At 50.4% G+C, this 24,219-nt stretch overlaps 3 protein-coding genes across 12 annotated transcripts in view; 1 reads left to right on the top strand and 2 right to left on the bottom strand.

The window, feature by feature from the left end:
- LOC125956266 (midnolin homolog) overlaps positions 1-8,092 on the bottom strand; it is a 40,164-nt gene extending 32,072 nt beyond the window's left edge. The window contains exons 1-2 of one of the 4 annotated variants that reach the window (XM_049687969.1): positions 7,863-8,092; positions 5,994-6,659 (exon numbers count right to left, since the gene is read on the bottom strand). The gene's annotated coding sequence lies outside the window, so the exon portion shown is untranslated. The remainder of the gene's footprint in view (positions 1-5,993; positions 6,660-7,862) is intronic. The other 3 variants (XM_049687970.1, XM_049687967.1, XM_049687971.1) reach the window with 3 other exon arrangements.
- Positions 8,093-8,774: 682 nt separating this feature from the next.
- LOC125956275 (protein SERAC1) lies at positions 8,775-12,652 on the top strand. Of its 2 annotated transcripts, none has more exons than XM_049687988.1 (5): positions 8,775-9,265; positions 9,502-9,824; positions 9,898-10,599; positions 10,686-10,745; positions 11,228-12,652. In XM_049687988.1, exons 1-5 carry the CDS (start codon positions 9,207-9,209, stop codon positions 12,343-12,345), a joined length of 2,262 nt encoding a protein of 753 aa, XP_049543945.1. In that variant the 5' UTR covers positions 8,775-9,206; the 3' UTR covers positions 12,346-12,652. The 2 variants fall into 2 exon arrangements, with proteins under 2 accessions (XP_049543945.1, XP_049543944.1); XM_049687987.1 differs by having other exon boundaries at positions 10,686-10,916.
- A 242-nt stretch (positions 12,653-12,894) lies between these two features.
- On the bottom strand, positions 12,895-24,048 carry LOC125956293 (uncharacterized). 6 transcript variants are annotated; one of them, XM_049688023.1, is made up of 8 exons: positions 23,527-24,048; positions 18,262-18,325; positions 17,651-18,200; positions 16,946-17,154; positions 14,483-15,305; positions 14,126-14,406; positions 13,903-14,049; positions 12,895-13,836 (listed from the first exon to the last, which is right to left on the bottom strand). In XM_049688023.1, exons 3-8 carry the CDS (start codon positions 17,899-17,901, stop codon positions 13,718-13,720), a joined length of 1,830 nt encoding a protein of 609 aa, XP_049543980.1. In that variant the 5' UTR covers positions 17,902-18,200; positions 18,262-18,325; positions 23,527-24,048; the 3' UTR covers positions 12,895-13,717. The 6 variants fall into 6 exon arrangements, with proteins under 6 accessions (XP_049543980.1, XP_049543975.1, XP_049543976.1 ...); XM_049688018.1 differs by having other exon boundaries at positions 17,651-18,325; XM_049688019.1 differs by having other exon boundaries at positions 17,651-18,325; positions 23,720-24,048.
- Positions 24,049-24,219: the final 171 nt, after the last annotated feature.

Here is a 24,219-nt window from a genome sequence, read left to right as displayed (position 1 = left end):
CCTCCAGTGGCAGTCCCTTTTGGCAATCCCGAGCATGAAAAAAATCGAAAAAGCGAGAGACCGGCGAAGGCGCTACCGGTTCTACGAGGAAATCTTGGAAAAAAGGAACCAGATTTTGGATCGACTGAAGCCCCCCAAGAGCGCAGAGACAGCTCCAAGGGTAGTGCCGGCGGCGACGAAGAGCAACCGTCGACCTTCCCTCTCCTGCTCCTGCTTATGGACTGCCTCCTTTATAGCCCTCCTCGAAGATGTCTAGACTGGCGGGCGCATTGCAAAGCCTTACTGTGCTCGGTTACGCGTCGATTGCTTTTATATCCTATTCCTTGCGCTCTGTTTCTTTCTCTCTCTCTCTCTCTCTCTATCTCTGTCTGTCTTTACGTCCCAAGCAGCTGGTTCAACACAGCAAATCGAGCCACTTCTACGAAGTGAACGAAATCCTGGCTGAAGGACATTCTCGTCTCTTAGTGGAAGGAGAACGCTGAAAGGGAAGCAAAAAAAACCCAAAAAGAGAGAGAAAGAAAAATACGAGGACAACAACCGGTAAATGAGACCGACGAAGCCATGTGCACACGCACAATTCTCCGGAACACCTCGTGCGCCGCGCGATAGGGATCAACATCAAAAGGCGCAGACATTTCGAGGCGTTTCTCGGAACACCCCTCGGACCCGTGTGTGCGTGTGTGTGGGAGCCCACGTGGCGATCCAAAGAAACCGAAAGAAAAGAACGGAATGGTTGGCATACACTCTCGAGGAACATGTTTCATAAACTGCCTTACAAGGTACGTAACACACTTACTCTCTCTCTCTTTCGCTGCCGATGACACCAGTCGCGAAGATGTCCAACGGCGTTTCCCATCATAGGCTGGGCGCTGTCTGTTTCAATGGATGGTAAATTGGATCGATTAACGGTAGATTCTCACCCCAACCAACCGGCCCTCTTCTCCCTCAAGGTCTGCCGTTTCTAAGAGAAAGAGGATGCGCTCAATCAGTGCCGCACTTCAGCAGAAGAAACCGTCCACCCAAATGTGAAATGTTTCCTCCGCAGACGGGGATCGAGCCCCTGGCCAGCTTCCGTTTGTAGCGAGTCACACATACGCATGGTGCTACGCATAGGCCGGGTGAATCTTCTACTTAACAACACAAAAGAACTGATGTCTGGGGCCGGCCGTCTTATTGCAGAAGTCTGGAAGGCAGCACCAACATCGCACACGCACACAAAAACAGGAAATGTTCAATTTGCAGAAGGGTACGTCTATACAGGAACCCTCTGTTGGTTGGATGTTTGGAAGAAAGAGATCTTCCAAGAGCCAGCAACCGGTTCATAAGATGTTATCTGACCTCAAGAGATGTGTTCATATAAACCACTGATATCGTGAACTAATTTCTGAAAAGTGACCGCCTGATGTCACGTACATTCCTGATAAGGGAAGTGCCCTGCTATATTTACACGCTAGGCCTACGTGGTCATCAAACACTGTACACGCCCACTTCCAGGTACCGGCACAATTCGATATCTCCGCACCGGTTAGACATTTTCTTGCGAATTCCCTCTGCAACAAGACGACACCAGACGACAAGATAATGAAGTTCCGTGGTACGCATTCCGCCGTTAGTCATCGCCCATTTTATCGCAGAGGCGTGTCGCAAACGGCGGTCGCAAACAGCGCAAAAATGGATTGTCTATCAGGCGGCTCCGGAGGAATGCGATCTCACTAGATAGCGGTCCGGTCCTATTGCCAAGCGCCATTTCGTAACGGATCGGGCCGAGCCGGCTGACGATGATCAAATGACATGGATTCCGAAAAAAGTAACACACACCCAAGATCAGTGCCGGTAGGTGAAGGTGAATAGGTATCGTCTTGGTCTGTCAGACTTCTGTCAGACGACTTGCGGACCCATGGACCATCCATGCCTTCCCACGAGGAGGGAACTTTGTGGCAAGCAATTTGTCATCCCTAATACACTGGGAGGAGATGGCGTATAGGTTCCGGATAGAGGTAAGCTAATCGCTATTTTCCCATAAGTGGCGCTCCTCCTCCTACGCCTGTGTATGCGGCGGCCCGGGAACCGTGTGTAGGAAGTGACTTCCAGTCCCAAACAAAACCAATTGAAATGAGTCAGCCGTCCCCACCGTCGTCTATCCATTGCAGAACATAAAACTCGGTCTAATCGAATCAAATACCAGGCGGCCGGTCCCAAAAAGCATCGTTTATCATCCGACAACCCGCGCGACAAATGATGGTGTCACTTCCTTCACTATTCCGTTTCAACAGCAACAGCCGCAGTGTGTGGTGGTGTGTAGTGAGGGTATTTTGCAGCTAAAACGAACACCGCACCACACCACTGTTGAGCATTTCCGGCGACCAGCGACCAGCGATGATCCCCTGCTCCTCCTCCTTCTCATCCTCCTAATGCATTTAGTGTCGTGATGGCCAGGCCTCCCCGTGAATGAATGGATCGCGAGATAAACCTTTCACCACGCGGTACATCGCCACCATCGACACGAAACGGTTGTTTAATGGTCTAGAGACCGCAAATTGTCTTGTTTTCGAATTAGAGCTCGAATAGACTCGAAAATAAACTGGCGACCTGCGGGACGGACGTTTGGACGACGACGACGACGACGACGGCAGACGATAATGAAGCTATCAATGTTACGCAAGTCGACGGACCTACGAAGTGCTCATCATGCATGATGGATGGCCCAGCACCACCGTCAATGATGGTGATGATGATGATTCGCGTATTGGTCAATTGGAAGAGCAGGGTTTGCTCCATTCAATCGCTCGGTCTCTTTCACCCTCTCTCTATCTCTCTGTCTGTCCAAATGTCAATCGATAGCGTGTGCTACATACGGCGCCACGGCGACCTACAGCATAGCGCTAACCAATGGGCCAGCGAGCCAGCGAGTGAATCCGAAGGTGGGCCAATCGGGGCGAGGGGAACACAGATCACGCGCGCCCGCTTGACGTAATTTCCGGCTGTAAGCGATTCTCACACAATGCAGGGTGATATTGCTGAGGGCCACGTAACCGTATCACATGACTAACATCATCATACCAAGCGATGAGTCACGGGCACATACCTTCACCACGGAGTTCACTTCCCGTTGGAAAAGAGGGGAGGGGATCGTTAACCCAAAAAAAAAATGGATTGGACCCACCCCTTCTTGTGCGAAATGTCGCAGACGGATGAGGAAGTCTTCCATCAGATGTCATTAGAACCGCAAGGTTGGTTGGTTGGCTGGCTGGCCTGCTGCTGGATCGACTTGAACGAGACCCCGGAGTGACAACCACAAAACCAGTTCACGAACCGCCAAGGCGCAGGCGAGGCACATTTTTTCTTCGATATTTTTTTTATCGTTTTTGGCAAACGATCGTCGCGGTGTCCCCATTCACCTGGCTATCCGCGGGGTGGAGTGCCCGGGGCAGTGAGGTTTGCATCTGCAGGAAGCTTTTGCACCGATGAAACCGCAGCTCACTTCCGTCCATTCTTTTACCACATGCTCTGGGTGCGGCCCTCGCGAGGAGAATGGGAGGAGGCTCGCTTTTTGTATAATGAATCCACCGCCTCCACTATCACCAGCAGACCACCGCCGCGTGGATTGTTTCGCTGTTTGTTTGGATTGGCGCTTTATGGTGTGCGCTGGAACAAATGCGAACAGTACAACACACAGTTCAATCAAAGGAAAAAGGCATTTTGCAAAAGGCCACACAATGATTCACCAACCAACGTAGCGACCCCCGGGGGATGGCGGCTGTATCCATACGCATCCGAAGCCTTTGAAACGCAAATATTTACAGCAAATATCGGAGCACTCTGGCATTGGGTAAGAGGAGAAAGGGAAGCCGTGAACTGGTTAATTAATACCATGAAGGGGGGTAAAGGCATCTGCAGCCGCAACTCCTATAGTGCTGTGGACTAACATTTGAAACAAAACTCATTTTATGAATCGCTCCCTCCCCCAACCAACACAGCCTGTGTTAGCTCGGTTCTGGTCGGAGCTGCTACTCCGGTTTGAAGTCTGCGTTTGTGAAGCCTCATAAAATCACGGCCAGAAGGGGGTTGGTGTTTTGTTCCGAGAAATCGAGCATCACATCGCATTCGATGCGGTTGCCAACGACGCGGTTTGGCGAAATGAAACCTAATCCAATCCACCGAGGGGGACACGACACCGCTGCTGCCCCGGATGATCTCACTTGATTTGAAATCAGCTTCAGTTGTTCCAACCAGCGACTGAGCTGGAAGACGACACAGCGATGAGCACATGATGATTGGACAGCGGAAACTGTCCGGGGAGCCACACAAAACAACAATCGATGCTCGTGTAAAGTACATCAACCCATGGGTCTCTGCAGCCTTCAGTCGGTTCGATGAGAAAGGATGAAAGCTACAAACAATCGAATGGAGGAGAGAGCATTAGAAAGTTGACTTCCAGTCCGGCACTGGCTGAATCACGTGGACTCGATCATGCAGCACTTCCGATCGCAACAACAACTACGAGCGAGATGACCGCAATAAGACGATAGCCCGAGTGTCTGAAAAGAGGTGCAGACATCGGCTTACGTCACCGACGTCCGTCAAAGTAACCGCCACTGGGGGTCTTACGATCTCGGGACGACGGCTAAAGCGGCCACGGCACGAACACAACCCACCTTCCACCAGGCGACAGCAGCTTTTGCTCCGAGAGCTCCGGTACGGTGGCGACGCATCAACTTTGAATGAATGAATTTACAGATCGATGGTACATGGGAGGGTGGCCGGAGAGGCCGTGCGGTACACGTACGTTTGCTGGTCGCAACGAATGGCAATGAGAACCACAACAACATCTCCGCCAACACCCATATCTCAACCGACTCAACGGTGGAGGGGTGGTGGGGTGGTGGACACATATTTACCTCGACAGAAATAGCCAGATGCACGACTGTAGTGCCCCCGGCCTCTTGCGCGGCAGAAGAACGTGGGCGCAGAAGATAACAAAAAAGAAAAGTAAAGGTTGCAACTTAAAACCCACCACCAACCCCTCCCAGCCAGACAACGAGATGCACCAGCTCTCTCGGTGTATCACCGGGCTCTCGGTATGCGTGTCTATGTCTAGTATCCGTGTCAGCAGTGTCGGTGTGGTAGTGCAAGAAGAGTTGCACATCTTCCCAGCTCACACCCTACAGCACAGAGATCTCATTTGAGGCCGTTTCATCTCTCGATCCCCTTACTTCCCCCGCATTTTTCACTGCCGGAAGTGGCGCCACACGATGACGTGCGTGTGACTTGGTGTGCAAGGTGTAAAAATAGCAAAACCCTGAATGGAGCCTTCAACCGTAAACAAGAGCGTCAACACCGTATTGATGCAAAAAATGGCTTGCAATAAAATGTGAAAACAAACGGTGCTGCTCTTTGTCATCTCATAGCATGCCACGACAACCGCAGTAGCAGCAGCAGCAGCATAGGGTTGGCCTGCAAGGCCTCGCTAGAGTCAAAAATAGCAGCCACCAAAGCAGTGACAAAACCGGTCGACCGTGTCTCGAATACGAGCCCCACCACCGGTGTGTGTGTGTGTCGTCTTGTTTGTTATTTGGCTAATGTTTTGCTGCAGGCCAGGCGATGTGTTTTGCTATTTTCGCCTGGCATCCAAAGCACCACACCGAACAAACAATACCAGCGAGAGAAAGAGCAGCCAACTAGATCCACCTTCTCTTCGCTTCCTCACCTCTAGAGCTGCTTTTTGTGGGCCATAGCAAAACATCCTCTTCTTTTGGGTTCAAAACACAGCCCACAGTCGCAGATTTCGTTTGTTTTTGGCTTCAGTTTTCTTGCGATTATCTATGTCGATACCATAACTCCCTCTCAAATTGGGCTACCCATTAGGTTCGTGTTTGCTACGGCGGAGAAGAACGCATGATACAAGTGAGAAGGTAGAGTGAAAGAGAGCGAAAAGCAACTTTTGATCGGATGCTTTGATGGCACCAAGAGGCGCGACTGTCCTTCCATCTTACCTCCGTCTCCGGAATGTTGTTTATCCCGTGGATCCTGCCGTTCTCTTCTCGTTGGTTCGAATCGATTCTACCAACCGACAACCGGCTGCAGCCACTGGATATGCGGGTTTTCGATCGATTTTTGTTTACCTTTCCACAGAACCACACACCGAGAGCCTTTCCGGTGGCGATTGGCACACGGAATTTACATAAATATGGTCCCGGTGTGCGCACACGGAGGGCGGACGACGTCTCGCAGACGTTCTAATGAGGTCTCGCCGTTGAACTGCGACTTCACTGCACTGCAGCTGCGCGATGACGATGATGATGTTGTTGATGATGATGATGCTGCTGCTGCTGCTGCTGCTTCTTGCGGCAAGCAGGTCAAGGGGCCAGCAGAAAAGGTAAATATTTTACAACTCCGTTTCCGCCCGAAACGTCGCGGATTGTCCGCCTTTGATGTTCGAGCCGCACTTTCTGCTCCCAGTGCTTGCTGGGATGCTGCTGTACGTTTCAATTTACACCCAACGTCACACTAATCAACACACGCACATACACGCATACAGAGAAACAAGTACAAATGCACACTTTGTTGCTTGGGGCGTTTCACCGCGTCGCCACCGGCACTGGCACTTTTCTATTGCGCTGCACACCCCACCCTTCTGGGTTGTTTGTTTGTTTACACTGCTGCGATGATGATAACAAGAAGCACGGTCGATGGATTAGGAACAGGTTTATCAAATCTGCTACCACACACAGCGACAAACCAGACGGAAGACAGACATCTAGAGGGGGGGGGGGGGATGGTACACGCGCGCGCGCGCACACCGAAGAGCTGCTGGCAACGCGCTCCGTGTTTTGGAACTGCAGCCAAAACAACAACAACAAAAAATTGACGGCAGCAGAATAGGAAACGTCTCACTATCAGTGCCTAATGGTTCGCGGAGAATGAAAATTCCAAATTCATTCATGAAACTCCACCACCACGCGGGGGGTGTGCTGGAATCTGCTGCGATAACCTTTCGGCAGCGGCGGTAGCAGAGCCGCCACGGTTTGCTTTTTAATTCAATCAAAAAACGATTGAAAATAGATCAGAAGCTCGTTGCTGTTGCCGTTGCTGTTGTTGTTGTTGTTGAGGATGTGTGACGTACTCGCTTTTTCCGAAGAAGGCACGTCTCTCAAAACCGACCATCGATCGACGGAGGGAAACTTGGCCTACTTTAACCGCGTTGAGGTTGTGTTGCCTAACTATTTTGGGCTTGCGAGTTGTTGTTGTTGACGCTCTCAGCAACTTGACGACTGCAGCAGCAACATCGGGCTCTTCTGGAAAAGCGATTCATCATCGGGTTTCGCCACGGCGACAGCGCGCAACCGCCGTCCGTGGTGCGCACTCGAGAGAGAGAGAGAGAGAAGTGGCAGCAGGAGAGAAGGGGAGAAGGGGTGGGAAGAAGTGGGGGTATTACTACGTCGTAGTAGTAGTCGAGTGGCGTTGTTTTTATTATTTTTGTTTCTCGAATGCCGTCTTCCCGCTGCATCTCTACCCCTTTCCATTCCTCCCTTCCACTTTTTCACCGAGCAGTCCTCGAGTACGAAAAAGGCAAAAAACAACATTCACTCCGCGCACGCTCCGCCCTCCTTCCCTCCTTCCATCGCACGCATCGAAGGGTGATCGACACCGAGGCCGTAAAGGGAAATGGATACACGGCGGGGGGCGGGGGGCGGGGGGCGGGGATGCGAAAAAAACAAACGGTACTCTTCTCCGGGAAACCACAAGCAACCCCCACCACCACCAACACCACCAGCAGCAGCTGCAGCACTTCGATTGAACAACTCCACAGCACCCCAACGCGAAGAGACTGAAAATTGCCCAAAACGAAGAGAGATTTTCACCTTTTTACGCACTTTTTTACACTCGTTTTGCTGTACACGCAATCGCGAGTTTTGTCGTCAGCCTTGGGACGCACAAAAACAGCGAGGTCAGGATGGGAGGAACGTTTTCACCGCGGGAACACGAGGATTGTGAAATCCTAAATCGAGGGCACGCACGCACGCACGCACAAATCCCCGTAAATTTCCGAGCCTCGCCAGCAGCTTCACCTTTAATTCGCCTCCGCCTTCGACACAAAAATGGCCCCTCGGAAAAGTGTTGTGACAGCTGGGGACTGGCAGCTGGCACTCGAGCAGTTTCGAGCAGTTTCGAGCTGCTCTGTTAAGCCGGTTACACACGTGTTCCAGGCTACTTTGATTTATTCGGCTTATTTTTCCAGTTTCTGGAAAACACTTAAAACGCTTTCACACCAAAGGTCTTTTTATAATTTTTATGTTTGAACATTTTCGTATGTTTTGATGCGGTTTAAACCAACCCTGTTGATAGAACTATGTTGCAAAATCGCCTTCGATGAAAACGGCTTTATTTTTGTTTAAATTCGGAAACCTTTTTAGACCAATTTCTATTTCCCATTTATCTGCTTTCACAAATTTGTATGGACGTTTAGCTGGCCACAACAACAAAAAACGAAGTGAGGAAGCGACACTCGAAGTGGAAAATTAAATTATTTCAAGCTCGAAGCACCGCACACAGCCCTGCCGGGAAAAACATGTTTTTCGACCTGTTTTTCTGCTTACGTTTTTCCTAGCGTGGCGTGATCTCATGAATGACGAGTTGTTTGTTTCGTCGTCTCACTCTATCGCGTGCTTCTGTAATCGGTGAGAGCGAGCCAGCTTCATTGTTATTGACATCGCGCGATGCGGACGACGACATCCACGAACCCGTTAAGTACGGGCGGTCGAGGGTGGGAGCGATTAGTCAGAAAACGAATTCGGAGAAAACTAGTCTCCGATATCTGACCAACAAGTGCTACAGTTTCTCAAAGTGATACCGAGGGCCCCAAACGTGCCTCGGAGTGATAAAATCTCGAAGAACACTAGAACTTTAACAACAGTGCAAGTGAACGGTGTTGGTTGGTCGAAAAGTTACTGTTCCTAAACACAACCACAAGTGCCTTCTAGGATTACAAGTAGGCTGAGACGAGCATAAAAGAGTGCAACAAATTCAAAGTGTCCAAGTTCAAATTCTAAATCCAAGTTCGGTTTCTCGTTCGTGTGTGCGTTGGTGTTTTGTGCGATGAGGTGCTAAAACGAATAGTAAACATCTGGCATCAAGGACTTAAATCTCCCTCCAAAACAGTGAAGAGAAGCAGACACTTTTCCCTCCAAAAGACATTTCCAAAAACCATGCAGATCGAGTACAAACGCGTCACGAAACTCTTCTCTGGCTGCGGCGTAGCTTCGCTGTAAGTAGAACGCGATACCGAGCAAAGGGGGTTTGTCTATCCCTCCCCACTCTCGATTTGATCGTAAACAAGATCAGAGACACACCCCCGGGACTTAGCTAATCAACATCGGCCGCCAGATGATGTGACTGGCGGCCTTGAGATGGCGAACAAAACAAAGAGGGGGCGCCAAATTGCGTAGCAGAAATTCCGCACAACGTCCGATCAAAACAACTTTACTTTATCTCTATTTTTAGCCTAGGGGTACTTAGCTATGAGGCATACCGGACGTATGCTGCACTGACGTCACTGGTCGACACTCGCGTCCTGGACATCGATCGGAAGCGCCCTGATTACATTTACATTAAGCATCACATTTATCGCCAATCGCTGCGTGAACTGGCGGCAAGCGAAGAGAACCGAAACCGGTGGATGACCGCTATCGTGCAGCCCTTTGAGAAATGGTGGAAAGCATTGAAGCACTCGGTGGCCTGGCGGCTGTTGAGGATCGCTCAGCAGGGGGATCAGGCGGAGCGACTGAAGGCTGTCCAGCAATTGGCCCAAATCGATCACCTTAAGGGTAAGTTAGTGATGGGGGTGATGGCTATGACCCCTCGATGCTAATCAGCATTTCTTGTTGATTCCATTTACAGATTGGGATTTTCAGCATCTTGCACAACTCTGCGATTACCAGACAGCCATTTCGCTCGCTCGTTGCCATAGCGATACCCGCTGGTTCCTGCCACCGCGCCAATATGGAGTGCTGCTATCGATGCGTGAGGTGTTGGGCGAGATGAAGTCACTGCTGGAGCTGCTGGCACCGCACAAGTGTGCGGTCTATGCACTGGAGCAAACATTCGGCAGTTCCGGCCATATCCGTGAACCCGATGGTGATGAGGTGACGTACCAAATGTCGCCTTCCCGCTTCGAGTACGATCAGCTTAAGCAATCGCTGAGTGCACTGGTCCACCTGACCGGGCTGATGGGTGAGGAAGGAAAGGAAAATTGTCGGAGGATTATCGAATCCGGTGGCCTACTGCAGCTGATCGAGGTCGAGAAGCTGTTCCAGAACGACATCGACATGAAGCTCCTGGTGAGCCGTGTGGTAGCGAATCTTTCCGCCTTCGAGGGTCGTGGCTACGAATTCTTCGCCAGTGGTTGGTTGCACATACTGGCTCGCTGGAAGCGAGACGTTGATATGCGCATCCAGGTGACGGCGGACCTGACGCTCGAGAATCTCGATCAGGATGATCCAAATGGGTTCCGGTATGCACCGAAGGTGTACCCCCTGCATCCGCGAGGTCGTCAGCAAGCCAAACCGGCCGTTGATGTTGTATTTATCCATGGGCTTTTAGGTGAGATCCTCGCTCGCACTGAAACTGATCCAACCAGACGACCTTCTCTTAACTAACGTCCTTTCCTCTTCGCTTTTTGTTTACAGGAGGTGTGTTTGTTACGTGGCGCCAGAAGGATCTCAAACCACAGGCCGCCAGTCTGCTAGGTAAGAAACACACATCAGTTCATTTAGTGTCCACCGTAAGCCCTCCGCAAACGACTCCGACGACTGTGACAATCGCCACCACAACGACAAAACCGGCTCCATACCGTGGGCATCGAACATGGTCCGCCAAAAGCTCCTCCTTCGAGGAGCCGCATGACGATAAGGCAGAAGGTAAGCGGAGAGCGTGACGTAGCCGCCCCAAAAGCCCCATAACGTACCGTTCCTACGCTGCTTTCCAACTTTGCTCCAATCAAAATCCGCTTGGCTTGTCATTAAGAACCAAATCTTGCCCCTAGAAAGTTGGGACCTGTTTCGAAAATCTTCTTGGAATGGCTGGCGAATGTTGCAGAAATCATAGACATGACGAAAAAGAGGGGGACATAAATCGAACTTTTGGACTTGATCATCTAACTTTTGCTATGCTGTTCTTCCATAAGGCCCTGTGTCCTAATCTTTGTTTTCATTATTTTATTCCCTTTCAGAGGGCATTGCCTCATACGAAGATGAACTGCTTACGTTCCAGGAGTCGACCACGCCAAAACGGCGCGATCCTTCAATCAGTGATACCGAAACCAAAGAACTCATCGAGGCCCTACAGCAGGAGGAACCACTCGGTTCCGACTGGAGTGTTGTCTATCCGGATGTTCCAATGGCTGGCGATGAAGCGCCCGCGGGCACATCCTCATCCTCCGGTGACGCATTCAGCGTTTCCGGCGAACAGTGGCTACAGGAACCGCTCGATGCTGGTCAGCGATCGTTCTGCTGGCCAATGGAGTGGCTACCGAAAGATTTCCCCAACATTCGCGTCATCGGACTCAACTACGACTCGTCGCTCTCCCAGTGGTCTGCCACCGGATGTCCGTGTGAGAAGTACGACGGAAAGCTGGAAAAGCGTGCCTCCGAATTCCTGGAGAAACTGGCCACCTCAAACGTTGGTCAGGATCGACCCATTATCTGGGTTGGCCACTCGATGGGTGGACTGTTGGTGAAGAGTATCATGGTACAGGCGCTTCAGAGCAGTGATCCTCGAGTACGGCGTCTTGCGGAGAACTCCAAAGTAGTTATGTTCCTGGGCACACCGCACCGGGGAAGCAGCGTGGCGAAGCTGAAGCAACACACCTCTGCCCTTGTATGGCCCTCGGTTGAAGTCCGGGAGCTCGAAGAGAACTCGACCCAACTACTGCATCTGAACAAAACGTTCCTCCGGGCGGTCGATCATCTCGGACCCCGGAAACCCGAGATCATAAGCCTCTGCGAAGGTCGTCCGACTGTGCTGACCTCCTTCAAGCTGCCTATCCATGTCGTGCAGGAATCGTCTGCTCGAATCGATGCCGGAGACTTCTATATGACCAGCGAGGATCATCTGAATCTCAGCAAACCCATCTGCCGGCAATCGTTCCTGTACCAGCGGCTGGTCGGTGCCATCCAGGCAGCGATCCGAGAACAGAAGGGAACGGAAACGAAGGAAGAAATCAAATCGCACGTCACGCCACAGGCGCACGTTTTCACACGACGAAATACCTCCGGAGCATCGTCGGCCCTGTCGGGACTCTATACTCAACTCAAGCAGTTCGAGCAGCTGATGAATGTTTTCATCTAAATCTGGATCCAAGGAAAGTGACCACGGCACCGGTCGACGATCTCGTATCGAGGCTCTCGGCCGTCGTGCGCGCTATTAATAACAACAAGTGGCTCAGTCATGTCGTGCGATAGGAAGTCGGACATATCCAACACACGGAGCATTGGTTTCCGTGGTTGATTTATTTATTTTTAAAACTCTCACGCCATCAGACCAGTCACCGTTGGCTGGTGGACCGGTCGGTTACCTGTTACCGCATTACACAAAGAACGTTTTTTATACCGTGCAAGTATTTAGCAATAAAAGAAAATTAAGGCTTTTTGAAGAATTTTCTATGGAAATTATATCATTCAAACTGAGAAACGCTTCTTTTAGTGGCCGGTCATATAATTTATAGTAGAAGGCCAGTTGAAGATCCTTGCTAATAGATTAATCGTAGCAACCAACGTAGTAATGTAATACCTTGATGGACGTTTTTTCTGTGAAGGCATATTATTATTCTGTTGAAATTATCCTAGAAGACAAAAACGATTTCGGAAACAATGATTCACAGGTGCAACACATACGGTTTTATCACTTTTTTCACATTTTATCCTCCATTCCGATCGTTCGACAATTTACACGTGTTTGAAGGGAGTAAGAATGCACATTATGTTGTTCACTCAACTATGCTTAACAGATTATCACAAAGTAGGCTATTGTGTGGCTTGCGTATGGCTCCTGGCCAATGTCTGCAGTGTCTGCAGTGTCTTAGTTCCCTTATAACTCCTTCTTTCCTTCCAAAAACTCCTACCCTCCGCTGGTCATATGAGCGACAGCTTTGCTGACACACAACCAACGCACCGATCCGAATGCCACCCAAATTAGGTAATTATTGTTTGCTGCAGCAGCTTCACTGTTGACTTAGGATTAGAATATTGTTATGTTGTTCACGTTCTTACGGGATTGTGACATAACACGCGCATACAAAAGCCCTAGGACTTTGAATACAAAACTAACAACATAAACTGAATACATCTAACAAAAACAGGATGAATCCATCTATACGTGTGACGACATCGACGCCTGCAGTCGTCCTCGGTGGTAACATGAGCCCAGTAACAACCAGTACACACTTGACTTCTATTATCCTTCCATCGTTACGTGATGAGGTATGATGTGGCTATTACTACACAAATAGCTGGTAACGCTAGGGTTCACTTATTAAACGAGTAAAATATTTTAAAACAAATATCCAACTTGCTGCTGCTGCTGCGTCCTTCTAATCCCGAGGATCAACCGATTGTACTCGCTCACTCGCTGGAACCAGCTGCGTCTTGGGTCTTCGACAAAACAAAAAATACAACACTACTGCTACAGTTAACCTAGACCATCGGACACTTTACGGAGGCATCTAACTGACACGATTTATCATCTTGACCAGTTCCGTATACAGAATGCAATTCCGACTGCGCGGTTTACATATCTCCCGATGATCCAGATGCACTCCACAGACCTCTCCGATGCCAGGATCTGCATAAAAAGAAGTCGTCGTTAATGCAGTGTGAATCGTGGCGGTTGGCCAATGTAGTAACATACCTGCAGAATCGATCCCGACAATGCGCAGGTACAGTACGGACATAAGCGTAAGTGCTGTCTCCACGAAGCTAAACACGTCGATCTTCAGCTGGCCACTGTGATACAGGGCTACGAAGCGACTGTGCAGCTCCAGAATACTTGGGCAATCTGCGAAGCAAATCGAATGTGAGCTGGGGATTGGCACGAGGAACATTACAGGCTTTACCGTCACGTCCTGACTTACTTTTCTGTATTTCCAGCAATTCCACCGATTGGCGCAGCAATGGAAGGTTAAAGTCCGCCAACGGCGAACCTCGGTGAGGTACGGAGTAGAAGAAGGTGCCCCGGGACATACGCCACAGTGGCTCGGCAGCCGGTCGTCCACTTTCCCATGCATCGACCAGAATCTGCTTGATGAAGATGCCACCCTTCGAGTGACCAACCCAAACGATCGGATGACCACGGCCCACACCATTGGCTATCAGCAGATCACTCATCTCACGCGCCCGATCCACTAAAGATGAGCTGAAAAAGAATATCAAGCAAAACATAAAGGAATTACAAACTCCATCCTGCAGTCCCTGAAGTCATCTAACCTTACCGATTCCTTTTGGTGATCCAAACGGGGCGCCATAGGTACGGGTCAGTGGTGTAGTTCAAAGCAATCACCCGCACTCCGGGACAATCCAGTGGTAACCAGTCCCCTGGCCAGCAAGGCGACCAGTTGGCATCCTTCTTCGGTTTCGGTAGTTTTCTCTTACCACCAATGCTGCTGCTGCTGTTGGCGCTGCTTCCATCGATGGCTGCCGATCCCGGCACACTGGCACCACTCCGGTTATCCTCCTCGATGCGCAACCGGAAGGTCGGAAAGCTGTACTCCAGATCGTCGGCAAAGTGTACCTCCTCCGGTTCCCCGCACTCGTACGTATAACGCTTGTGAGCGAACTCGTACGACGAGGACCGTGATTCGTCGTAATCGGTGTCAGGAGATGATTGCTGATCACGTGCGCACATCCCATCCGGTGCATCAAACTTCGGTCTCTTGGAGACGTGCGGTGGCGCGAATAGATTGGACCTCGAATGTCGCTGTCGTTTCGGTGGTCGCAACGGGGGTTTCGGAGGACGCTCGAAGTTCACCAACCGTCCCTCACTGTTCCACAGGCCCTGCTTCCAGGTGTTGACGAGCGAACCGTGTAAACCGTGGATCAGCACAATGTCCGCCCGGATCGGTACCCCGGGCGGTGGTTCAGCGAGCACCACTAAATCGACACACTTCTCCGGTAAATGGCGTGGCACTCGGATTACGGCTAGTTCCTGATTGCTGCTCACGCCCTGCAGTGCCAATGGCGATGCCTTGATGGCGGTCGTCGCCGAATCCTTGCGTAGCTTGATCACACGCAGCAACGGATCGATACGGTGGGCCACTAGAACGATCAACAGAAGCCAGGTAAGACAGGAGGAAAGCGGATGCCCACTGACGGTTAGCGGCCACTCGATTGCAGTTAACGATGCCTGCACGGCGTCCGATGGAACCATCGCGAATCAGCTGGATTCCAGTCGGTAGTTCGATAGCGAATGGTGTCTCCTGCTGAGCACCAATAGTAAAGCTTCGAACGCAACGAACACGCAGGGGCTCTCTCTAATTGGATTGGGAATTATTTTTATCCCAACACCACTGAACGTTTTCGCGATCGATCCTCACGAGCTACGCAACAATCATCAGCCTCACGCCGGCGCTGGCTGGAATGTGCTGCGAGGCCACCTTTACATAAACCTCCTCGATTTCTCGATCGATGAACGGGGGGTTCTCGATGCGATAAGATAGCCACCGAGGTGAAGTGGTTAGCAAACCTATACGATGTGTGGCTTGTTATTGGATAGCTTCATGCAACAACTTGTTGACTGCTTCAAGACATCGGGAACTATTTCCGCTCATAAATATACTAGAATAGTCTCTATTCGAGATTCTTCTTGTGAAATGTAATGGTAATTGGCAAAACATCCCAAGATAATTGTTGATGACGAATCGCTTTATCATATTCAAGTACCTTTTCCGCCCTAAACCTGAAGTGTCGACCTGAAGTGTTGTTGATAACAACTCGCGTCAGTCAAATGCTACATCAACACACTGTTTTAGATACGGAAAACAAGAAAATACTAGACAATGCCTATGCCTGGAACCGATTACTCAGTCCACACCGTACCTCATGCATGCTCATAATGATATCGGCTGGATCCCTCTAATTCCTGGTTGAAAATTACCTCATAAATTGTTGCTGAATGCTAAATCACCTGGAGAGTACTGAATGTTGAGACCCAAACTAGCACCAATCGCGTCGTTATCTATGCGTCATCAGTCGGCATGCTGCAATCAAAAGTCCATTTTGACCGAGCGCTATAAAAATAGCATCAAAACAGTGATGCTTCCAGGCGATGTCTGTCCAGTATTAGGTTTAAACGCTCCGTGCTCACGGTTCTCGAAGCAACATGAGAAACCCAGTGTCAATATTCCTGCTCGCTTCCCTTGCCGTGGCCCTTGTCTTTGTTTTCGGCGATGCCGAAGCGGTGAAACCTAGTCCCTACATCGACGTTCCGCCAGCGAGCCGTGAACTTGAGCTACAAAAGTTGCTGCAACGTATCGAGACCACCATCGCCCAGCACAAGGACCCGGTCGCGCTGCGAACGGCGCTACTTTCCCACCTGAAGGTGATTCTAAGTGAGCTTCTTGAACAACGACAAACGGCCGCACCTCCTGTGTGAGTCACCATTTGAGATAGTGAGTGTAAATATGGGTAGCTGTGTAACGTGGGTTGTTGACTTGGAGCCTAAGAATAAACGCCAAAAGAAGCTTAAAACACCTCGCAATGCATGATCACGCTTTGTGAATCCTTTCCTGCATTTAAACCTTCTGTGCCGTGAGGAACATACACGTGTCACGTGCAAGGTGCAACCGTCCGGCCCCTTCGAACGTCACGCCACGGTAGACCGTATGTGGGCCAGCTATTTACGTCGTCTTCAAACACTTTTCATTTCGTTCTACATCCTCCGGAGCACATCCACTTACCTTGCACCGAAGAAAGGCTCATCGAGACGGTGTTGGCGGCGAACGCGAACAGCGTCGTCAGAAGGCCATGACTTTCGCGCACTTTGCGGAGCATCGCGAGCACACTCAACCCCCGAAGTCCCTTCCAGCCACGTGCGACACCATGTGTTAGGGGGAGCATTAGCCGGATCAGCACTCCCAGAGCCACCCGGGCACGATTGTTGGGTGTGCTGGGGAAAGGGATGAAAATCAATCTATTAATAGAACTGTCCCTCATAGTCATAGCCTGTCAGCACCGACCTACGCAAGCTAATATGGTCACTAATGCTTTCTAAACACATGCTACACAATTAACACTCCCGACTGATGATTTATGAAAGAAGTAGTTAAATGCCTTACTGATAAACGAACAGAAAACAGCGCTGTTGTCAAGCGCGCTAGGGGATTTGATTAGCCTCGCTCGCTGATAATGAACGTCTATGCTTGCTTCAGGCAAAGCAACCCACTTGCCGCCGCGATTAGCGTACATTCTCTTATCGTGGGAATGCCGGCACGATGCATGATTGATTCGTGTTAACTCCGGGCGCAAATCCCTAGCTTTGATTTGCCCTGAAACTCTTACATTCGGAATGTTTACTATCAGTCGCAAATGGATTGACCACCACCGGTCTCTGGTTCCTGAACATGATGATGATAAAGCACACATTAAGTAATGATCTCACTTACTCCACCACGACGGTCAGCTCAGTCGATTTGGCCATCAGCGGTAGCGGACACTTGGATTCACCTCCCACATCGAACTGCTCGTAGGTTTCCGCCGATATGTTGCTAGTGCTGGAAAGCGTCAGCGTCGTTAGCCTGCGTTCCTGCTGCTCCTGCCCACTGAGCATATCACAGAAGGGTTCACCATCCTGGGGCCACAAGGCGGGAAGCTGTTCCATCGTTGGAATGATTTCGAGGCCGCCGCCGCTACTCATGAGACTACTGTCTACAGATTCAGTCACTAAACAAGCGACAGCCAACTGGCACGGTACCGGAGTTATTCGGGGTTGTTCAGCAACATACGCCGGTGCACCTCAGATGCAGCGTGCTGGCAACGTGACTGTCTCTCTCTCTCTCTCTCTCTTTGTCTCTTCCGTGGTGTCGAATATCACGCCGCCAATTGACGCCACTTGTCGGTTGTGCCGCTCGCAATATCACGCTACTCAAGGTGCCACTTCATCCTCTCAAACGTTTGTTGCCAACGGCCGAACGGCCGTACTTCAGATGTTGCCGTCTGTGTTTTAAGGAAGACCTGAGTTTGCCTGCTGCCTGACTTGCCTGGCCACGCGACTTACCACCACCTCAATCACGGGGCACACACCCGCACTTTTAACAAGCACTTGATTGAAGTTGATTGATCTGGAATGAATGCAAAACGTATGGAAAGCTCGTTAGTTTCTCCCTAGCTCAATTGTGGAGTGTTCCGGGGGCGCGGGGTGGGAAAAGATTTCATTGCGTGGTGCCCTTCGTTCCCCGGGAACGTCACGTTCAGTCGGGGGGTTGCGATGCTAATCAGTCTAAGATCGCAACCCCCAAGATGGCAAGACAAGGAACTAGGTTAATCGCTCCGAAGACGACAACATCAACAAACAACCGCAGCGGCCCCCGCCTGGCCGCGGCTTAGGAATCCTCTCATCATTATCATCCTCATCATCAACAACTAGCAGCTTTGTCAGCTGGTATTAAATAACCGCCAGCTGGAGGCACGTAGGTGGCACATTATCAGATACTTTTCCAAGTTGATTACCATCGATCAGGGCGCGAATGGCGTCGGGCAGTGTGGCCGTGTGTGTGTGTTCGCATACTGTTACTTCGTGTTAGTTGCGCTTAAAGATCAAGCCGATTTAAGCGTTTAAGGAGAGGCGGAAAAAGATAACCTAGATTTCGAATGTTGCACTTGCTTGTTACAAACAAACTATAAAATCTCATTGAAATCCCACCTAAACGTCTTCGTCCTACCCTAACACTGCGAAGTTAATAAACCGGACAGCAAGGGTTTCATGATTTGATTATTCGATTTCGCTTCACGATCGCGCTACTATCAATCATGGATCAGGTTTTGTGCAGGAAGATAAAACCGTTACACACTACCGGTAGCGGAACGGCGATTACGGCACAAGGACAAAGGACGCCCGACGTTGATGAATCAACGGACCGATGCAATTCGTTCCATCGGCCCGCAAACCGCAGCGGTGTCCGGGTCACCTTAGTTAGGCCGCTCCATGGCGCGCGAGGTACTGCTCCACCGAGCATCACTTCCGCTTGCACGAAACATGTGGCACTATAGCGTCGGTGTCTGCGTGGTTGAATAATTAGCAAGAAGGTTTTGTGTTGCGGTCCGGTTTGTGCCTTTTGGCGCGGTCTGGGGGTTCCTTTGTGATGCTAATGTTTGCTGGTAACGATTGTCAGATCATTCGTCTTGCTTTCGCAAGACGAATGCTAAGGCGAACGTCAGCTTGCAGACATTTAGTCACATTTGCATCGCTGCTACATCCTTTCGTAATTGTTATCCTTTTGTTTTGTCATTAGTGCTTCATTTTTTACAGGGCTATCAGACGTATGGCCTCCCTTGAGGACACAAAAAGCTCTATAAAACTGATGTTTGACCTCCAGGGGTAGGGGCATCGAACACCTGGATACCGTAATTGACGTAGGGTGCGGATGTCTAGGAAAGAAATGCATAAAACACCATCAAATACCTGATACCTATTGGTTTCCCCTATGGCTACCACCAGTGGAAGGACTTCTTCGCTCCCTCCCCTCGAACGTTCGCGATCGATAGTGCGCGAGCACCTCCAAAGAGGAAACCGATTTTTATGCAATTCGGGTCGGCCAACTCTCCACTGCCAATGGCGTGCAATGGCGTGCAGCTAACCGGTGGCGTGTGTTGTAATCGATTGCCTCGAGCTGCTACCCCACTCCGCTGTCAGAAGTAGTGTAGGCCAGCCCGCTATCGGCCACCAGGTTTTGTAGGTGGCCTACAGCCCCTACAGTTGGTTGCACTTTCGTCGGCCGCACCGCTGACATGCATGCAATCAAAGTCCAAGGTCATCTTTCAGAGAATTAGTCATATGCAACCATAAGCAGTGCTTTATCTATCTGAACCTACCTGAACAGCTGATTGGCGGTAGCTGTTGTTTATCAGCAACACTGCAATGCTGCAAACGAGTTGCTCATCATAGGATGATTCATTTGAGCCTCAGCTTATTTTCCAAACTCTTCGTCTACTGACATCAATTCTGCCAGCCTCAACTCTGAACAGGCTTGATGTCGTCTCTGTAGAACGTGCTTATCTGCAAATGTTGCACACAGAGCACGTGCCAATTCTGGGCGCTGGATACAGAGCGCTCAAAGTGCAACTCTCCAGAGCGACGCCTTTGACCCTAGCAGAAACATTCCTTCCAGTAACTAACAAACAAACACCTCGCTACATCCCAGAGTAATGAGGAAGCCAGTTGGCTGATCCTTATGTCGGCAGCTGTAAGCCAGAGGGCGCAAAGTAAATTTTCAAAATACCCCAGCCATTAAGTCACACTGTTTGTTGTTCGTAGATTGCGTGAAGCCGGCCACGGACCGACCGACCACGTCTTATCAGTAATGCTGGGAACACAATGCGATAGTGTGGCGCAGATATTTCGCCGTTCAACTATAAAGACACTTCCTTCTCGGTGCAGATAAGACAATTCCATTTTCTTATTGCTTTTGCTCTCCAACCTACAAGCAGCCACCACAATCAAACGGACGGTCTTGCGGGACGCTGCTATGTAATCGATAGATAGACGAACCAAGCTCTCGGTGTTGGAGTGTTGGAGTGAAACGGAACGAGTGAACGCTGCCACTCTGACGTCCGAAGTCACGTTTCCGAGCCTGTTCTCATAGAGATCGTAACCTGAATCGTGCATGCCTCATGCCGGCTTCCAAAGCGAGCAAGAACCTAGAGAACAAACGACAGCGAACCAATGATTCTAGCAATCCGATCTAACACAATCGGCACACGGCACCCACCAGCGTGCGGTCAGCTCCACATTTGCATACGGAATAAATTATCCCTCCACGGTTGGTGTCCGCTTGGCCACGGTGAGCACGACACAGCGAAGATCAGTTTGTCCGTCGAGAAAAACGGTTTGGAGGCGTACGACGACGATGTCACTTATCACCGGCGATGAGTTGGCTGAGTTTTGCGATTTAATCATACGTTGTTGACCCCCCTCCGCCCCCTCCTTCCACCCTTCCTCAATTCACTGTCACTATGCTATGCTCTTGGCGATAAAGAGAAGAAACGTAAGTTCGGTCACTAGCAGATGACTGTTGCAAGTGAAAAGGTGATTTGCAGCAACGAAGCAAAGACAGTCGCTGGCTGTCGCGCAGGTGCACACGGACGTACACCGGGCCGTACTCCGAGACGTGGCTAATTGCCACGTTTGTGTCCGGCCCGGAGCTGCTTTCGATTAATAAATGGTTTCAAGTAGAGGACCGGATCCACTAAAAGGGTGCCCCTTTGCTGATCGTACCCTTGGGTCCAGCAGCAGCCAACCAACCAACCAGCGTGCCAACTTTCCAACCGCTACACAGCGTAGTGCACTTAGTGGCAGTTTCAGACAACTTCTGCTCCTGCTGCTCCCCCCGGGGGACAATTCTGGGACACTTATCGTGTAATCTTCCCGCCAAATGGCAATTAAATGTGTGCCATTCTTCTGTGCGCTTCATAAACGACGTCAATGGAGTGCGCTTGATAAGCGATTGTGCCATACACGATTTTTGGGAGTGATGATTAGCGTAGAACAAGTGTCGACAAGATGGAATCGTATTTATTGCCAACGCTAACCCTAGGCGACCCCGAGAATGTACCAGATAAGAAGTTGATCTTTTGTGATCCTTTCGTATGAGATTATTGCTGTCTGACGGTTGGAGTACGTCTGGATTATCTGCGAACCACAGATGTTCGTCTGTGTAACAACAGTTCTCCGTTGTTACTAGCGTTGTTACGATCGTTTAACTGAACATTATCGCTCTACTGTAGCCCTAAATGGATGCCGCGTGTGCTGCGTCATCTTCATTCGTCTCACGGCGCAAGCTTACGGTGCTTTATTTTCTACTAAAGCAAAAGGACGACATAGTAGCAATAGAATGGATCTATGCCAGAGAGTTCACTGAACCCACTGTCGAGCCCAGGGACAACCGTTTTGCTCTAGTGTTTCTCTGTGCCGGTGTGTGAATGGCCGGTTTAACTTTTTTCCCCTCTTCGCGAGACACTTTCTCGCGGCCATAGCCCACCGGGTCGCTATCGGGCATCGTAGCTGCTCCGGCTTATCAGCACGAAGAAGAACCTGTCTGGGGACCTGATGTAGCCTCGGGGCTCGAGAAAGAGAAAGAAGCCCGCTTTGCAGCTGACACAGCGTCAACTTCACACAACCATAGATTGGGCTGGCATAACCTCCGGGATCCCTCATATTCCCGCGTTGGCGTTCTTATTTACCGAGCAGTTTAGTCTGTTTAGCAGCGTCTGGCGCGTCCCGTTCCGCACTGCCACTTCGGAGGGACACAAACCCCCTCATTGTTTAATTTTAGATTCGCCCAACGCCTTGTAGAGGCATTAGTGGTGGCCAGTGTTGTGCTAGGTCCATTTTAGAACTATTTTCACGCTGCCAAACAGCGTAATAAGAAAAACGGTTGGGAAATACCGGATGACACCCTTTGGATAGGTGTTTGTTTTTCTCTCATAACTGATGCGAGGTGTTCGCTCGCTACCATTAGTACCATTTAAGTGGCAATAGCTACTGATCGCTCATTTCTTCTTTTTCAACATCATAGCTAGCACGGTTCGATCACAAATTGTACAATGTAGCTCACGTTTTACAACCCGCGGCGTTTATTGAATCAAAAGCAATATGTGCGGAGTCAGCCATCTTTCTCGGTTCGATGATCGATGGTATGATGGCATTCCGGTTCGCTTTCGATTGCGGCACAACACGCCCAAAAGAAGCTGAAATATGATGTCAATCCCTGTAATTGTTCACCTTGAAACGCGTTTCACCTATTCTTCCTTGTCTTCGCTGCTGCTGCTGCTGCTGCTGTGATCTCTACAACGCCGGCCAACGAAGATCACCTCTTGAACTGTGCGCGATCATAGATTGAGCGATTCACTTCGACCACAAAAAACACACCTTCACTTTTTTGGCGCCTTCTTGCCGCCGAAAGCACACACAAAACGTTAGCTAGCTGGCTGGTTTGGCGGGAGGTTGGGCGAAACCAAAATGTCGTCCGCAAACGTTAATCCTTTTCGCCGCGAACCACTTTTCGGTGGGTGATGTGGGGACTCGCGAGCTGCGAGTTGCTCAACACCGACACCGCGACAAGGGAATAGTGCGTAGCGTTGGTTGGATGCTCGCCTATGAGCCCGTCGTCCCCTGATACCGTCCCGTACCGTCCATTCGTCCGCCCGTCCGTCCGTCCGTCCTCACTGACCAAAATCACACACAATGGCGGGTGGCCCCCTTTTTTATATTTTTTTATTTTTATTTATTCGGCTCCGTTCCAACGCACACTACTCACGATCGTACCTCTTTCGCTCCGTTGTGATACAGCAGACGCGGAAACCAACACACGTGCCACGAGATTGTGTCGCTTGGTAGCGTTCTATGTGGCCGCACAGATGGTCCGGAAGGTTGACAAACAACGGCGACGCTCCAATCGATGATCTATGCTGCCAACACTGGGACGCACTGGCACACACTTGTAGAAAAACTCACTCACCCCTAACACACTGGCCGTGATGGTACACTGTAATGCTCTTCAGTTCGGCGACGCCATAACCAACCACGTGGTCGAGGGGGCCTTTGGGTTTGAAATTTCCAAAAGACGCGCGCGCTCTTCTCACACTGCCCAAGGTCACCAGCACGGACCACGCTGTACGGGTTGTTCCGTAAAAAAGTAAAAGTATGAGGCAGCGTGATCGTGATGATTGGTTGTTGTGAGTGGAACCCCGCGATAGCGACAAATGCCTGCTGCGTTCACACAGCACGCTGCAACGATCTTGGCAGAGCAGCGCGGCTTTGTGATGGCACACGACACTTGCGCTCGGCGCGACTTCACGAAACTGTTGGCGGCAGCAACGCGCGCTGGGGACGATGGGTTTGAGTCGATGCGGAGAGGCTTCGTTCACTCACACACGCGAATCGGATCGAACCGACGGTGGGGTTGGGGCTGCGAAACACCCTCTTGTCTTGTCAATTACACTGCCTGGCGAGTGATTC

This window comes from Anopheles darlingi, chromosome 3, assembly GCF_943734745.1.
Source record: "Anopheles darlingi chromosome 3, idAnoDarlMG_H_01, whole genome shotgun sequence".
NCBI lineage: Eukaryota > Metazoa > Arthropoda > Insecta > Diptera > Culicidae > Anopheles > Anopheles darlingi.
This window is presented reverse-complemented; position numbering and strand designations above follow the sequence as displayed.